Below are 18,855 nucleotides of genomic sequence, written 5' to 3'. Positions count from 1 at the left end.
CTGCAACACAAATCACCTCCTTCAACGGGTGCCCAGCCCAAGCCGCTCCTCTCCGGCTGGGAGTTTCGAGCGGCCTGCTGCTTCCGGTGCAATGATGGTGCGTGCCCGAATGCCCGATCCTATCATAGTTGCTGGAGCAACGCTGGTTCCGCGCGGCGATCGGAACTGATCCGCGGGTGTGAAATTTTGATGCAGCCGCAGCCGCAGCTGGAGAAGAAGGCGCCCCCGCGGGCGAGGCCGCCGCTGGCGGGGAAGGCCGTGGCCGCGCTCTGCGTCGCCAGCTTCGCCGTCGGCTTGCTGCTCAGCGGTATCGGCTGGATGCCGCTCCTGTCGGCGCCGATCAGCAAGGTGAACAAGGCCTCTGCTCACCCCGGCTGCGACGGCAGCCGCGTAAGCAAGGAGTTGGCCGGGGAGAGGCACGACCCCAAGGGTATCATGAGCGAGGTGTCCAGGACGCACCACGCTATCCAGTAAGTGCACTTGTTTCTCACGAACCACCATGCATGTACTATGTACCACGACTGCACTGCACGTACGTCACGTTGCTGACGAAAACGCACCTCCCCAGGTCGCTGGACAAGGCGGTGTCTTCTCTGGAGATGGAGCTGGCCGTGGAGCGCGCGCGGGGCGGTGACGCCGGCGCGGCCAAGGGCCTGCAGAAGGCCTTCGTCGTGATCGGCATCAACACGGCCTTCAGCAGCAAGAAGCGCCGCGACTCCCTCCGCGAGACCTGGGTGCCCTCAGGTAGCATGTCATGTCATGTCATGCACGCGCTTGGCGCCGGCACCGGCGCATGCAATGCAGCGACGAGATCATTATATCATGTTCTAATCAATTGATTAATTTGTTGGTGGTATCGCGCGCGCGGGTGCAGGGGAGAAGCTGAGGAGGCTGGAGAAGGAGAAGGGGATCGTGGTCCGGTTCGTGATCGGCCGGAGCGGGACGGCGGAGGGCGGCGGGGCGGCGGACCGCGCCCTGGACGCGGAGGAGGCGGAGAACAAGGACTTCCTGCGGCTGGACCACGTGGAGGGCTACCACCAGCTGTCCTCCAAGACCAGGATCTACTTCGCCACCGCCGTCGCCACCTGGGACGCCGACTTCTACGTCAAGGTCGACGACGACGTCCACCTCAACCTCGGTACGTCGTACGCACACGTGGTTTTTTTGTGTGTGTTCCTTATCGAGTTGAGCATTTCTGACCGTCCCTGCTCTTTTAATTTGGCAGGGATGCTTGCAACTAGGCTTGCCAAGTACAGGGCGCGGCCCAGGGTGTACGTCGGCTGCATGAAGTCTGGCCCTGTTCTCTCACAAAGGTATAATAATCCGAGCGAAATCACGTGCGAAAAACTCGCAAAACCCAGTGAGCATTGCTGCTGAATTTGCTTCCATCCGTCTTGTTCTCGTTGGTCGCAGAGGAGTGAAGTACCACGAGCCAGAGTACTGGAAGTTCGGGGACGTCGGCAACAAGTACTTCCGGCACGCCACCGGCCAGATCTACGCCGTCTCCAAGGACCTCGCCGCCTACATCTCCGTCAACCAGTAAGCTTTCTTCTTCTTCTTTTCTTTGGAAGGCCATCCGTGAGACACTACCATTCTGACGAAAATGATAGATGCTCCTATAATTCTGATGATGTTTGCATTTACGGTGAACTATTTCCAGGCCGATCCTGCACAGGTTCGCGAACGAGGACGTCTCCGTGGGCGCGTGGCTGATCGGGCTGGAGGTGGAGCACGTCGACGACCGGAGCATGTGCTGCGCCACGCCTCCAGGTCCGTACGAACGCACCGATCTCCCTTCGCCCCTGCGAGTTCGTCTGACCGGAACAACGGCCGTGCGTTTTGCAGACTGCGAGTGGAAGAAGCGGGCCGGGAACGTGTGCGTGGCGTCCTTCGACTGGTCCTGCAGCGGGGTCTGCAGGTCCGTGGACAGGATGAAGCTCATCCACGACGCCTGCGGCGAAGACCAGGCGGCGGTCTGGGGCATCGCGACGTGATCTCAAGTAGTGCTAGTGCTAGTGCTGGTGCATCGACCGGCCGGGCGTGCTGTTAACGTAGCTAGCTAGAGCTTGATTGGAATCCTATCACTTGGTCCAACGCTATGCATGGAGTGAACTCTGCTGATCACACTGCTGTAGTGGCATCATCTTGCGTGACCATATGGGATTATACTATATTTGCAGTTGATGTCGCCATCTTTATCATTGTTTTGATGCCGGAAATCGGGATTAGCTGCTACACGGGAGAGCTTGTCACTTCTTTTGCAATGGAGCAACCTACCTATGCTCATGGAGTCAAACTTGTTTAAATATATTGTGAGTCTTCTTTCATCAATTCGGAGTTCTGAATGAGTTGACAGGTGCATGCATTCAATACGATATCAAAGCCAAAAGGTCTTGAGTTCAAGACTCTACCAGCACAGTATTAATAAAAAGATTCTGCGGCCTACATCAATCCCACGTCTAAGGACTAAAATAGCGTGAACGTGAGGGAGAAATATATTACCTGACTCCTCCATCAGTTCAGACTTTTAAAGCAATTGGTTGGAGCATGAATTTAATAAAACCGTCTCAAGGTTGTAAATCTTGTGAAGAAGGGAGAAATGGATATGTCAGTGCATAGCGCTTCTTATTCATCAGATCAAATCACTCATGGATCAACAAAATTCTCGTATTGCTCACATTTCGCTTAGTTAGAACAATGTAAGTCACTTTTGGTAGGACTACTGGGACGCGGATTTTGTCTAACTCATTGTGGACGTAACCCATATCCTGTCCATCCATCCTACATGCATGTCAAATCAATATTTCTACATGCATGTAATATCAACAGGCTTTATGTACCTTTCTCTTCTCTCTCCCAAACAAACCAATCATTTTATTATCCCTTTGTAAACTTAAAAAGATTATATCTTCTAAACCAATATTTCAAATTTATTTATATATATATATATATATTTGGACTTCTGGAGTAAAGACCTTTACAACAAGACCAATGTTGACTATATTTGAATTAGTTTGAATTTTTTCATTTGAGTTTACCAGAAATACATTCTTTAATATTGTGTGTGGCTTAAAAAAGTTCCGTAAACTTTTCATCAAAGTTCTAGCAAGCTATTTATAAAGTTCTTCAGTTTTAAATACATTTTGTAACAAAGTTCTTTCATATTTCTAACAAAGTGCAGGCTCGGTATTCAGAAAGTTCTTCACTGTTTTAACCAAAAAATTGTTTCAAATGTATCCAAGAATGATCTTGCTCTAAAGAGCTTGGCGTCATGAGTTCAAATATGTAAAAAGTGTGGAAAACGTGTTTTTGGTTTAAAAGATATGAGCCACCAAAATTGTCAAAAAAATATAAAAAGTGATGGAGTTAGAGGGGAGAGGGAAGATAAAGTAGGCATGCATGTGTCAGTGTCTACACAGCAAGAGGGAGAGAGAAGAATCATGCACATGCAAAGGGCTCGCATCCATGGGAAGGAGCAACGATGGGGATTGGAGTTGCGCGCGCAACCAGTTAGGCATAGACATATTCGGGACTACTGGCCGCACCATGGGACGGTTAGGATCTGGACATGATGAGGTTGTTAAGCTCTGTAATTTGGTGGTAGCATTGCTATGTGAGTAATGCAAAGTAATTGCCAATCGATTGGTTCACGTGAGACGAGAAACTGGCGCGTGAGACGCGTCAATGTGATAGTGGAAGAAGGAAGGTGTGTGAGTGGTCACTCGGAGCTATGTACTCATTGTTATATCTTATATGCAAAGTTGTTATACTCCAAGGTTGCTAGGTTATGCAAATGCTTCATCCTTTGCAACAAAGAGCTCCAAGTCCCCAAACCCTAAACCGAAACCTAGACTTAACTATTACTTCACAAGGCATTCTTATGACGGGTTCCACTATTATTCATCGGAGTAACATAACAAACAAAGTTCTCTATTTGTGACAGAGTATTAGAGTGAGGCAAATATAGAAGACAGAAAAGGTTTAAAATAACTCGAAGTGTCGCCTACTACTAGCATCAACATAGAGGCAATTTGTACACGTTTTTCAAGCAAGCACAAGAAAGTGTGAATACCACCCAATACAACGGACAATCGTATTCAACTAGAGCCCACTTTAGTAACAACCCCCATCCACCCACCCACCCAAAAATGAAATGACCGATGGACAATATCATTAGCTCATTCAACATTGTTAGCAGGAACACTGACATTCTTCACCAATCACCATCCCTTGTTGTCATATCGTCTTGAGCATCTTCGATCAACAAGTGTACATGAGGAAGTGTCCACCGATGTTGCACCAAGTTTATGTGCATCTTCCTTGGTAACACATTTAATTGCTTCCTTGACTTCCCAACCAATAGGAAATGCAAGAACATGAATAACATGTTATAAGCTCGGTAACACACTTAATTGCTTCCTTGACTTCCCGAGAAATAGAAAATATAAGAACATGAATAGCATATTATCAGCTCCTCAAGAGATTTCATTAAACTTCTCTGCCCTGAGGTGGTTGGGAGGGGGCAAGGGTTGACGCCACGGCCCCCGATATCTCGAGGCCCCGCGCAGCTATGATGTATGCATGCACACATAGCCCATGACCAGCCAGCAGGACACAACTACACAGTAGCAGCCCCGTTTCCCTTATTTAAGCAAGCATTCCAACCAGTATGCACCCTATGCAGATAGCCCACAAGCCTCATCAAAGTGGTCATTGCAATTATAGATGAATGATTAATATAACACACTTATGAATCCAAACTAGAGTTCAATATTACAAAGAAAGAAACGAGGTGTTGGTGACGAGGATGTGGATGATGACGATGATGATAAAGATCGATGTTGAAGTCTCCTTCATCGGGCTGACGACATGGTACATCCCTTCTATTGATACCCCTTTCGGATCTTTAAATAACCTTCTCCTTTGGCATCCTTGAGAAATCAGACAAAAATGGTGTACGACCCGCATTATATTTTGGGTATCCATTGGCTTATCCATGGGTGCAATTCATACCCTACCCATATATTTTGCGGGTATGGATACTCATTACCCATGGGTACAATATCTTACCGAGTCCTACCCATGACCGTTGTTTTTGGGTAGGGTACTCGCGCGTACCCATACCCATGGGAAAAACTGACATCCTTAACTCGGGGGTAAACAAAATCGGTGGTGGTGGCGCTTATCTAGCGATGACGGTGGTGAGAGAAGGTTAGTGCTAGGTTTTTGGTCAAGGTGTGGGCGATGGCCCGCAAGACATGGAGTAGCATAGCACCTTCGTGCAAGTATCCCAATAGCTATCGTTCCCAACGAAGAGTGGAGGAGAGTATTGTGATTGGCGTTTCGGTCACACACTAGTTGTCACCGGTCTTATGCATAATAAGTATCCCAATTCTGAAAATCTGTATAGGATATTACTGTCCCGTGAAACAAATATACCAGGGCGGTGGAAAGATTTGATTGTTACATCAATAATAATAATGACTTAGAAGTAAATAACATAAAGTAAAAAACTAAAAGTAAAAAAAGGTTGTTGCCTGCATTAGAGGTTAGGCATAGAAAACGTTGGATCATGGTTGATACGTCCCAAACGTATCAATAATTTCTGCTTGTTCCATGATTTTTTGGTGACATTGTTATATGTTTTGCTACATTTTTATATATTTTTACACATATTTGGACTAATCTACAAACTCAATGCACCCAGTGCCAGTTTTTGTCTGCTGATGTCTTTTTTGCAGGGGCTTTTACCCAATTTTCCGGAGCCCCAAAAATCCCGAAAAAATTATATAAAAATCAGCGTAACGAAAGCTTCCAGATCACCGAAGATGGGCCAGAGGAGGTCAGGGGCTGCCCAGGCGACCACCCGGCACGGCCTGGCCCCTGGTCGCGCCCACAGGCCGCCTGGGTGGGCCCCACCTCTTCTAACGCCCTCCTTTCGCTTATATTTACTCCTTCAAGAGGAAACCCTTCCATCACATCCAGAATCGCGAATTTCTCCATCGTTCCGCCGCCGCAAAGCTTCCGAGATCAGGAGCATTAGGAGACCTCTTCCCGGCACCCTGCCGGAGGGAGGATTGACCTCAGGGAGCTTCTCCACCGCCATGGACGCTTCCCGGATGTTCCGTGAGTAGTCCTCCTTGGACCATGAGTCCATGACCAGTAGCTATGTGATGTCTTCTCTCCAATCTTGTGCTTCCATGATTAGCCCTTGTGAGCTGCCCTACATGATCAAGGCATCTATGTAATTTTTCTGCTATTGCTATGCTCGGTTTGTTGGGATCCGATGGATTATGAGATTATGTTCACATTTTTATGAGTTATATATTTGATAATCATTTTATATTATGTTCTTTAGTGATTCATGCATGTTCTCCGTTGCTTTGTATTGCTTTGGTCGAGTAGTAGATTGTAACTCCAAGAGGGAGCGTTATGCATGATTGTGGGTTCATGCCCCCTGATGTCTAGCTTGAGTGACAGAAACATGAGACCGGGGGATGTGTTGTTGCCACCAGGGAGAAAACAACGGTTCTTGTGACCACGGTTGCAAGGATTGTTTACCTTACCCATAGTTCGTTAATGCAGTTGTCCGTTGCTTTGAGTTTACACTTTGGGTGGGGCTCGCAACTTAATACCAGCGAGATGTTCTGGATAGATATCTCAAGGTGGATGATTAGTAAGTAGATGCTGATGAATAAACGGTCTACTTGTCTTGGCGTACTGCCCATTACTATTGAACCTCTAACTTTCAAGTAGCATAATTAGCATTGCGGTGCGTTCATAATTCTGTCAATTGCCCAGTTGTAATTTGTTTACCCAAGCATAGTTGTTTATCGTCTTTTGGGAGAGAGACATCACTAGTGAACATCATGTGACTCCGTTCCATATCACCATCATTGCTTACACCTCCATCATTACTGCTTTCATTTACTTTTCCGTTGCAATCACTATCACTATTCCCGCTTGTGTTTTGATCCTTCATAAACTACAAGGCTGAAGAGATTGACAACCTCTGTGTACTCGTTGGGAGCAAAGTTATTTGTGTGTGTGTGCAGGTCCACGTCTTCTGCTTGCGCCAGGGCAGGGGACACCTACTTGTTGATCCTCGGAGTCCTCCTGGTTCGATAAACCTTACAGTCTCTATGTAAGGGAAAACTTGCTGCTGACTACATCTGCACCTTCCACTTGGGGTAATGTGATAGCCTGGCTTATTATGGATGATAGACTACTCATATCAATAAGGAATTCCTTCTTTTCCGGGAGCCCATTCGAAGTGAGGACAAAGTGCACAGAAAGACTAGTATTGATATGTGAGGCCAGTCTAGATCCTGCCAGGAGTAACGACCGCCGGCGGGTGTGTCCGGGACGTTACAAGTTTGGTATCAGAGCCGACCCTCGCGGTTACACGGATGTTTGCGGACAGGTGTGCGTTATGTTGTTCATGGCGTTTGTGACCCGTCGTGGCACACGACATGGTACATGTACTGGACTGGATGCACAGACGTTTGTACGAAGAGGGAACGCTCCTGTGGACCAGCGAGGACGTGGGTTCCTTTGAGTGGTGGTGTATGTGATAGCCTGGCTTATTACGGATGATAGACTACTCATATCAATAAGGAATTCCTTCTTTTCCGGGAGCCCATTCGAACAGAACTTCCAGGTTAAGCGTGCTCATCTTGGAGTAGTTCTAGGATGGGTGACCGATGGGGAAGTTGATCCCGGGTGCGCATGAGTGAGGACAAAGTGCGCAGAAAAGACTAGTATGGATATGTGAGGCCAGCCTAGATCCTGCCAGGAGTAACGACCGCCGACGGGTGTGTCCGGGGCGTTACATGTAACCAATGAGGGGTGAGAAGTATATTTATCAACTCGTCATCAAGAAAGTTTTCTAGCGCCATTGTCGGGGACTCCAGTTTTCAAGATAGGGGGGTTGCACGCTATCTTTTACCTTTGCTTTTTAGTCTAGCTAGTTTGCTTTCTAGTTTTTGCTTTAGAGTCTTATACCAAAACCCACAAAAAATTTAGTTGCTTTGTTCTTGCTTGCTGCTGCTGCTATGGGTTCGCCTGAAAACACCAAGTTGTGTGACTTCGCTAGTCACGACAACAATGACTTTATCTGCACTCCTATTGCTGATCCCACCACTGGGGCTACGTCCTATGAGATTAAACCTGCTTTACTGAACCTTGTTATGAAATATCAATTCTCCGGTGCTGGAGATGATGTTGCTTTGCACTTGAACAATTTTTTTGAGCTTTGTGATATGCAAAAATATAAAGAAGTAGATGGTGATGTTGTTAAACTTAAGCTTTTTTCCTTTCTCCTTGAGAGGAGGAGCTAAAGTGTGGTTTCAATATTTGCCTAGGAATAGCATAGATTATTGGGATAAGTGCAAAGATGCTTTTATTGGAAAATATTACCCGCCTGCTAAGATTATCTAGTTAAGAAGTGACATTATGAATTTTAGGCAACTGGATAATGAACACGTTGCTCAAGCTTGGGAACGTATGCAATCTCTTGTTAAGTATTGCCCTACATATGGTTTGACTACTTGGATGGTTATCCAAACTTTCTATGCAGGACTGAACTTTACCTCGCGGAATCTGTTAGACTCGGCCGCGGGAGGAACCTTTATGTCAACTACACTTGGTGCTGCCACAAAGCTATTGGATGATATGATGACAAATTATTCTCAATGGCACACCGAGAGAGCTCCAATAGGTAGAAAGGCAAACTCTGTTGAGGAGATCTCCTCCCTCAATGATAAGGTTGACATGATCATGACTTTACTTACTAAGCAAGCTCCTATTGATCCTCATGATGTTCCTTTAAATTCTTTGGTTGCTCAAGAAAGAGAGCAAGTTGATGTTAATTTCATCTCTAGGAACAACTTTAATAACAATGCTTATAGGAGTAATTTTGGTAGCAATCCTAGACCGTTCCCATCCAACAACTTGGGAACAACAACAATTATCCTAGCACCAAAAACTCCACTTCTGAATTAGAGAGCATGGTTAATGACTTTATAACTTCTCAAAAAGCCTTCAACAAGAGTGTATAAGAGAAATTAGAAAAAATAGTTAGTCTCTCTTTGAAGGTGGACAACATAGCTCATGATGTAGAGATGCTTTAAATTAGAACTTCCCCCCTTGAGGAAAGGAACACCACACCCATGAATGCTATCCAAGTTCAGATTAATGAGAACATAAGATTGGTAGCCAAACTTAAAGAGAGATGGGCTAGAGAAAAAGAAGAGGAAGATAGGATTAAGATCCTTCCTACACACACTACCATTGCTACTATACAATTTGTTGAGGATCTCAAAACTTTTAACACCCATCATACCCCTAGTCCCAATGGACCTATTAATGGTGATGCTAATACCTCAACTATAGGAAAAGGAGGCTACCAAAAGAATGAGCTTATATGACATTACTACCACTTTAATTAATGGTAGTAACCTTGATTTTGACAATTGTAGTCTTTCCGAAGTTATCACCTTTTTGCAAAGAATGGCTAAAGACCCCACACTAGTACACTCAATATTGCCTTCACCGAGCATATTACCAATGTTCTTATAAAAGATAGGGAGCAAAAGCTCAAGCTAGAGACTTCTATTCATAGAAAACTAGAATATGGTCGGGATTCTATGGTCAAGTTTAAATTGAATAATATCTCTTGCTTTGCTTTATGTGATGTTGGAGCTAGTGCCTCCGTTATGCCCAAAAGAATGTATGATATGCTTGATTTGAAACCTTTTGATCAATGTTATTTTGGTGTTTGTCTTGTTGATTCTTCCGTGAAGAAACCTTTAGGGAGAATTAATGATGTTCTTATTGTTGTCAATGATAATTATGTGCCTCTTGATTTTCTTATTATGGACATTGAGTGTGATCCCTCATGTCCAATTATTTTGGGACGTCCTTTTCTATGCATAGTTGGTGCTGTCATTGACATGAAAGAAGGGACCATTAGATTCCAATGTCCCCTTAAAAAGGGAATGGAACACTTCCCTCAAAAGAAGATTAAGTTACCTTATGAGTCCATCATTCGGGCAAGTTATTCTTATGGAGTTGATAATACTTGATCTTTTTTGCATCATGCCTAGCTCAAAGGCATAAAAGAAAGCGCTTGTTGGGAGGCAACCCAATTTGTTTTTTACTTTCAGTTTTAGTGGTCTTGATGCTTGTTACTACTGTAGCAACATCATTGTATTTTTATTTTCAAGCTTTGTGGCAAGTTTTAGCCTTTGAATGCAAGAAAGTTCAAAAGTTGTGACATGCTGTCTAGAAACAGATTTCGTCTGCTTGACGGAAAAATTCGCCAAAAATCACCAGATCATCTTTTTGATCTGAATTTTTTACAGCATGCTCTATATAATTTTATTTCTGGCATCTGTTCTGAGTTTTTTTATTTGAGTTGCATAAGTGCCCCAAAAAAATTATTTACTACCTGCTGTTCTGTTTTTCACAGATTCTGCCACGTTTTGCGTTTTCATCATTTTGCAAATCTTAAGCTTGCTTTTCGTTTGCAAAAACCTTTTGGAAATCATGAGAAACAGTAGCTTTTCATGAAAATCTTTATTTCCATTAGGTAATGAATTATTTTATCATGTGTACTAGCCATTCTAATCAGCTTATGATGAGTTTCGTATGAAGGGAGTTTTCAAGTATGCGATGGAAGATGATGAAAGAAGATCCAGGAGTGTTAAACGCTCAAGCTTGGGTATGCCCCCATGCACCCCCAATAAATATTCAAGGAGACTCAAGCGTCTAAGCTTGGGGATGCCCCCGTGCATCCCCTTCTCTATCAACAATCATCAGTTCGTCCATCTCCACGCTATATTTTTATCACTTCATATGTTATGTGCTATACTTGGAGCGTCCCGCTCTCTACTTTTTAGTTTGTTTTAGTTTTGATTGATGTTCATAACAATTCGGAACCTAGCCTACCTTGTTTGGGAGAGAAACACGCTCCATTCCACTCTAGAACACAACATAGGTTTTCATGCTTATCTTTTTGTGTGTTCTCTATCTTTTCATAGCTGCTGTCATGCTTAGCTCTTAGTTTTCATGCTATATCTTTTTAAGAGCTTTTATTTAGGTTGCTTTTGGAACTATTTTGAGTTATCATGCTTATCTTGTTTAGAGAGTTGGCTCGTTACACTGAGTTGTCTGTTTTGCATGAGTAGGTAATTAAGGGTGCTATTTAAGTATAGTAGTAACTTGCAATGGTTTTGAGGTATTTATCTGAGTAATGGTTGGACTATTGGTGCCAAGATCTTGAGCCTATTAGTGATAGGTGTTGTATTTTGGGAAATCCATGTGTTTCTAAAACTAAAAATTAGTTGAGAACTCTAGCTACTAAATTGATCGCTAACCTCTGGAAGAGTTGGAATATATAGAGTACCCTCACGTTACCATGGGTCGAGGATGCGCAAGGATAACTGCTACTGCGACAAAAGACCTTCCCTGGTACGGCGCCAGGAATCCTTCTGCTACGGCTACGCCTTTAGGGACTTCCTTGGCAAATATGCAAAGGATTTCCCCGCGGCCTTGGAGCCTTGCGTTGGTGTTCCCTTGAAGAGGAAAGGGTGATGTAGCACAGCGGCGGTAAGTATTTCCCTCAGTTTTGAGAACCAAGGTATCGAACCAATGGAAGATCTCGTCAAGTCACAAGTATCTGCACAAACACAAAGAGCTTGCACCCAACGCTATGAAGGGGTTGTCAATCCCTTATAGATTGTTTGCAAAGTGAGAACTGAAAGCAAAGAGTAAACAAGCAAAGTAAAAGTGAAAGTGGAAACGATAGTTGTGAATAGACCCGAGGGCCGTATTGTTCACTAGTGGCTTCTCTCATGAAAGAAAGTAGACGGTGGGTGAACGAATTACTGTCGGGCAATTGATAGAACCGCGCAAAGTCGTGACGTTATCTAAGGCAATGATTATATCTATAGGCATCACGTCCAAAACAAGTAGACCGATACTTTCTGCATCTACCACTATTACTCCACACGTCGACCGCTATCCAGCATGCATCTAGTGTATTAAGTCCAAAAGAACAGAGTAACGCCTTAAGCAAGATGACATGATGTAGATGGACAATCTGATATCTACGATAAAATCCCATCTTGTTACCCTTGATGGCAACAACATGATGCGTGCCTTGCTGCCCCTTCTATCACTGGGAAAGGTCACCACACGGTATGAACCCAAAACCAAGCACTCCTCCCATTGAAAGAATCATAGATCTAGTTGGCCAAACAAAACCCAAGACTCGGAGAGACTTACAAGGATATCAAATCATGCATATAAGAAATCAACAAAGACTCAAATATATATCATAGATAATCTGATCACAAATCCACAATTCATCGGATCTCGACAAACACACCGCCAAAGAGGATTACATCGGATAGATCTCCTTGAAGATCATGGAGAACTTTGTATTGAAGATCCAAGAGAGAGAAGACATCTAGCTACTAACTACGGACCATAGGTCTGAAGTAGACTACTCATGAGTCATTGGAGAGGCGATGATGTTGATGTAGAAGCCCTCCAACTCCAAAGTCCCCTCCGGCAGGGCACTGGGAAGGGTCTCGAGATGAGATCTCGCGGAAACGGAGGTTTGCGGCGGCGGAAAAGTGTTTTCGTGGATGCCTTGATTTTTTCTGGATTTTTAGGGAATTTATAGGCCAAATACCTAGGGCAGGGGAGCGCCAGGGGGGCCACAAGCTTGGTTGCCACGGTCTCCCCCTGGCCGCGGCAACAGGGCTTGTGGGCCCCCTGTGGGCCTACTCCCTTGGCCCTCAAGCCTCCCGATCATCTTCCGTTCTGGAAAAAATTATTTTGGGGATTTTATTCCGTTTGGACTCCGTTCCAAAATCATATCTGAAAAGAGTGAAAAACACAGAAAAAACAGGAACTGACACTTGGCACTGAATTAATAAGTTAGTCCCAAAAAAGATAAAAAAGGTAAACAAAACATCCAAAGTTGACAAGATAACAACGTGAAACCATCAAAAATTATAGATACGTTTGAGACGTATCAAGCATCCCCAAGCTTAACTCTTGCTCGTCCTTGAGTAGGGAAGTGATAAAGAATGAATTTTTGATGCTTTCATGCTGCCTAACATAGATGTCCTTTGTAACTCCTCTTATGTGACGTGAATGTTCAGATCCATTAGATTCAAAACAATAGTTTTCTATTGACGTGGAGACAATAATAATTCAAGCAAACTAGCAAGGTAATCATGAACTTTCAAAATAACAAGGCCAAATAAAGTTATCCCTACAAAATCATATAGTCTGGCTATGCTCTATCATCATTGCAGAACGAATTTAAATCATGCACAACCCCGGTATTGGCCAAGTAATTGTTTTCACACCTTTACTTTCTCAAACTTTTTCGACTCTCACGCAATACATGAGCGTGAGTCATGGTTTTAGCACTATAAGTGGTATGGAGTGTGGTGGAGGTTGCAAGACAAACAAGGAGAAGATGGTCACATTGACTAGGCATATCAATGAGCTATGGAGATGCTCATCAATAGATATCAACGTGAATGAGTAGGGATTGCCATACAAATGATGCACTAGAGCTAAAAGTATGTGAAAATTAGTGGTTGTGCATCCAACTTGCTTGCTCACGAAGACTTAAGGAAAATTTGAGGAAGCCTATCATTGGAATATACAAGCCAAGTTATATAATGAAAATTTCCCACTAGCTATATGGTGGTGACAAAACAAGAGACTCTCAATCATGAAGATCATGGTGCTTAATATGCACAAGTGTGGAAAGGTGGTAGCATTGTCCCTTCTCTCTTTTTCTCTCATATATATATAACTTGGCCTCTTTTTTTTGGTGGGATCTTTGGCCTCTTTTATTTCCTCACATGGGACAATGCTCCATCAATGATGATCATCACACTTACAACTCAAAACTTAGAGCAATGATGACTCTATACGGAATGCCTTCGGTAGTGTACCGTGACAATGATCTAGCATGGCATAGACATCAATGGGAACATCATGCTAGCTATATTATGATCATGCAATGGCAATGTAGAAGTGGTGGCACATGTAATGGTGGTATTTGCATGACAATATATCTCGGAATGGCTTTGAAAAAACCATAGTAGGTAGGTATGGTGGCTGTTTTGAGGGAGGCTAATGGTGGGTTTTGTGCACCGGCGAAAATTGCACGACACTAAAGAAGATACTAATGGTGGAAGGTGAAAGTGCATCTAAACCATGGACTCAACATTAATCATGAAGAACTCATATACTTGTTGCAAAAGTTTCTGGTAATAATCGAAACAAAGCATTCAACACATACTCCTAGGGGAAGGGTTAGTAGGTATAAACCATCGCGCGATCCCGACCGCCACACAAAGGATGACAATCAATAGACTAATCATGCTCAGACTTCATCACATAGCGGTTCATCATACGTGCATGCTACGGGAATCACTAACTTCAACACAAGTATTTCTAGATCCACAACACCTTACTAATATAACTTCAATATTACCATAACCACAACTCAAAACTAATTGAGATGAATCAAACTTCTCTAACTATTCAATGCACATGAAGGTGGAAGTTTTCATATCCCTTTGGATAACTACCCCTTTTGAGACTACTTTCATAGCATAGATCAACTACCAAGCCACGCACCTCCGTGCTCTAAAAGATATAAGTGAAGCACATAGAGCAAAATCAACTAGCTCAAAAGATATAAGTGAAGCACATGTGAGCTGAATTGTCTAACCAAAAGATATAAGTGAAGCTCGACAAAATCACGGTGAGTGCATGTCTCTCTCTCTAGGTGTGCAGCAAGGATGATTGTGACACAAAAAAATAAAAGACTCCTACGATACAAGACGCTCCAAGCAAAACACAAAACATGTGGTGAATAAAAATATAGCCCCAAGTAACGTTATCGATGGATTGAAGACGAAAGAGGGGATGCCTTCCCGGGGCATCCCCAAGCTTAGGCTTTTAAGGCATCCTTGAATAAACTTGGGGTGCCTTGGGCATCCCCAAGCTTGATCTCTTGACACTCTTTATCTTTTTGTCCATAAGAACTTCACCCAAAACTTGAAAACTTCACAACACGAAACTTAAACAGAAACTCGTGATAACATTAGTATAAGAAAGCAAACCACCACTTCCTTAGGTGCTGTAGCAAACTTAAATTCTACTTATGTTGATGTTGGGTTACTGTATTTTCAATCTTCCATGGCTAATACCCCCCGATACTATCCATAATTTGATCAAAATAAGCAACCAACTCAACAAAAACAGAATCTGTTAACAGCAGACCAGTCTGTAGCAATCTGTATACTTTGTATACTTCTGGTACTTCACAAATTCTGAAAACTTACGACAGTCTGAAGAATTTGCGTAGAAATCAGCAGCAAAAAGAATCAACTCAAAATCTCTTACAGAAAAAAATGAAAATTCTTTTCGTGAGCAGAAAGTTTCTGTCTTTTCCAGCATGACCAAATGATCATCCCCAAGACTAATCATAACGGTTTTGCTTGGCATAAACGCAAAAACACACAAAAAACACAATCATAATAGAATTATGGAAGTGTGGAAAACACAAAACATAAAGAAAAAGGATAGATTCGTTGGGTTGCCTCCCAACAAGCGCTATTGTTTAAAGCCCTTAGCTAGGCAAAAGGTGATGGAATCACGTATAGTCATCCTTGGTGCTCAAACCATAAGTAGCCCTTATCATAGATTCATAAGGCAATATTATTTTATTTCTAGGAAAATGCTCCATGCCCTTCTTTAGGAGAAATTGAAATCTAATATTCCCTTCCTTCATATCGATGATAGCACCAATAGTCCTTAGGAAAGGTCTACCAAGAATAATGGGGCATGAAGGATTGCAATCTATGTCAAGTACAATGAAATCCACGGGTACATAGTTCTTATTTGCAACAATAAGAACATCATTGATCCTTCCCATGGGTTTCTTGACAGTAGAATCCGCAAGATGCAAATTAAGAGAACACTCTTCAATCTCATGAAAACCAAGAATATCACATAAAGACTTTGGAATCGCGGAAACACTAGCACCCAAATCACACAAAGCATTGCATTCATAGTTTTTGATCTTGATTTTGATAGTAGGTTCCCACTCATCATGAAGTTTTCTAGGTATAGAGACTTCTAATTCGAGCTTCTCTTCAAGAGATTTCATCATAGCATCTACGATATGAGCGGTAAAGGCTTTGCTTTGGCTATAAGCATGTGGAGAGTTTGCAATGGATTGCATCAAGGAAATGCATTCAAACAAGGAGCAACTATCATAATTGAATTCCTTGAAATCCAAAGTGGGAGTTTCATTACTACCCAAATTTTTTATTTCTTCTACTCCACTCTCCACACCTTTATCATCAAGATAGGTGGGCTCCGAATCATTGGGGCGTTTTTCAACCAAAGTGGATTCATATCCAGCCCCTTCATCAATAGGTTTGACACGCGAAAACAAAGATTCAATAGGAGTCACACCAAGCACTTTAAGATCTTCGTGATTTGCATCACTAGAACGCATCCTTTTAAACCAATCATGCCCAACGCGAATTTGGGCGGTTCTTTCTTTGCTCTCATTCATGGAGACACGCATAGCTTTCAAAGTTTCATCCAAGTTGACCTTGGGAGGAGCACATCTAACTTTCAAAGCATCAATATCACAAGACATCCTATCAACGCTCTTAGCCAAATCGTCTATTTCGAGTAGTTTTTCCTCTATGGACGCATTGAAAATCTTTTGAGAGTTGATGAACTCTTTGATATTACTCTCTAAATCAGAGGGTAATTTGTTATGATTTCCATAAGTGTTGTTGTAGGAATTGCCATAATTGTTAGAGGAGTTACTAGGAAAAGGCCTAGGAACATAGTTTCCTCTAAAAGCATTGTTGTTGCCAAAATTGTTCCTACCAACAAAATTAACGTCCAAACTAGCGTTGCTACTCTCAATCAAGGAAGATAGTGGCATATCATTAGGATCTAAAGGAGCATTTCTACTAGCAACCAAATTCATCAACTCATCCATCTTAGCACTAAGCGAGTTAATTTCTTCTATAGCGTTTACCTTTTTGCTAGCAGGTGACCTTTCAGTGTGCCACTGAGAGTAGTTGGTCATGATATTGTCTAGGAGTATTGTAGCGTCTCCTAACATGATTTCCATGAACGTTCCACCTGAGGCGGAGTCCAAGATATTGCGAGAAGCAAAATTCAAACCAGCGTAAAAGATTTGTATAATCATCCACAAACTCAAGCCATGAGCGGGACAATTTCTAATCATTAACTTCATCCTCTCGCAAGATTGTGCAACGTGTTCATGATCAAGTTGCTTGAAATTCATGATATCGTTACGTAAGGAGATAATCTTAGCCGGCAGAAAATACTTGGATATGTAAGCATCTTTGCACTTATCCCAAGAATCGATACTATTTTTAGGCAAAGAAGAAAACCAAGTTTTTGCGCGATCTCGCAACGAGAAAGGAAAAAGCTTCAACTTAATCACGTCATTATCCACATCTCTTTTCTTTTGCATATGGAAAAGCTCAATGAAGGTATTGAGATGGGATGCGACATCTTCACTAGGAAGTCCAGAGAATTGCTCTTTCATAACAAGATTCAGCAAAGCTGCGTTGGTTTCATACGATTCCGCACTAGTGGCGGGAATAATCGGAGTACTAATAAAATCATTATTATTGGTACTCGAGAAGTCGCAAAGTTTGGTGTTTTCAGCCATGATGACTTCAACAAACAAACAAGCACACAAGCAAGCAAGAAAACCGGCAAAGGAAAACAGCAAAGGGCAAAAGAAAGCGGCAAATGAAAGCGGCAAAAAGGCAAATGAAAACGACAAATGTGAAGTGGGGGAGAGGAAAGCGAGAGGCAACTCGCAAAAAAGGGAAATGCAAGAGATGGGTTTGTGACACCTACTTGGATAGATGACTCGATCTCTCCTCCTTGCGCCAGAAATCGGCACGTTGAAGAGAGACTATTCTTGACTCGATCCTCCCCGGCAACGGCGCCAGAAATCCTTCTGCTACTGCGACAACAGACCTTCCCTGGTACGGCGCCAGGAATCCTGCTGCTACGGCTACGCCTTTAGGGACTTCCTTGGCAAATATGCAAAGGATTTCCCCGCGGTTTTGGAGCCTTGCGTTGGTGTTCCCTTGAAGAGGAAAGGGTGATGTAGCACAGTGGCGATAAGTATTTCCCTCAGTTTTGAGAACCAAGGCATCGAACCAATGGAAGATCTCGTCAAGTCACAAGTACCTGCACAAACACAAAGAGCTTGCACTCAACGCTATGAAGGGGTTGTCAATCCCTTATAGATTGTTTGCAAAGTGAGAACTGAAAGCAAAGACCAAACAAGCAAAGTAAAAGTGAAAGTGGAAACGATAGTTGTGAATAGACCCGGGGGCCGTAGTGTTCACTAGTGGCTTCTCTCATGAAAGCACGTAGACGGTGGGTGAACGAATTACTGTCGAGCAATTGATAGAACCACGCAAAGTCGTGACGTTATCTAAGGCAATGATTATATCTATAGGCATCACGTCCAAAACAAGTAGACCGATACTTTCTGCATCTACTACTATTACTCCACACGTCGACCGCTATCCAACATGCATCTAGTGTATTAAGTCCAAAAGAACAGAGTAACGCCTTAAGCAAGATGACATGATGTAGATGGACAATCTCATATCTACGATAAAATCCCATCTTGTTACCCTTGATGGCAACAACACGATGCGTGCCTTGCTGCCCCTTCTGTCACTTGGAAAGGTCACCACACGGTATGAACCCAAAACCAAGCATTTCTCC

At 43.2% G+C, this 18,855-nt stretch overlaps 1 protein-coding gene across 1 annotated transcript; it reads left to right on the top strand.

Moving 5' to 3' along the window:
* Positions 1–64: 64 nt before the first annotated feature.
* Positions 65–2,219, top strand: LOC123444746 (probable beta-1,3-galactosyltransferase 8). Its single transcript, XM_045121576.1, has 8 exons — positions 65–97; positions 196–470; positions 569–744; positions 875–1,138; positions 1,226–1,313; positions 1,414–1,539; positions 1,661–1,770; positions 1,846–2,219. The coding sequence occupies exons 1-8, from the start codon at positions 92–94 to the stop codon at positions 1,992–1,994; spliced, it is 1,194 nt and encodes a 397-aa protein (XP_044977511.1). The 5' UTR covers positions 65–91; the 3' UTR covers positions 1,995–2,219.
* The last annotated feature ends 16,636 nt before the right edge of the window (positions 2,220–18,855 follow it).

The sequence above is a fragment of the Hordeum vulgare genome, chromosome 3H (assembly GCF_904849725.1).
Source record: "Hordeum vulgare subsp. vulgare chromosome 3H, MorexV3_pseudomolecules_assembly, whole genome shotgun sequence".
Taxonomy (NCBI): domain Eukaryota; kingdom Viridiplantae; phylum Streptophyta; class Magnoliopsida; order Poales; family Poaceae; genus Hordeum; species Hordeum vulgare.
Note: the sequence above shows the minus strand (reverse complement) of the source record. Positions and strands in the feature narration are given on the sequence as shown.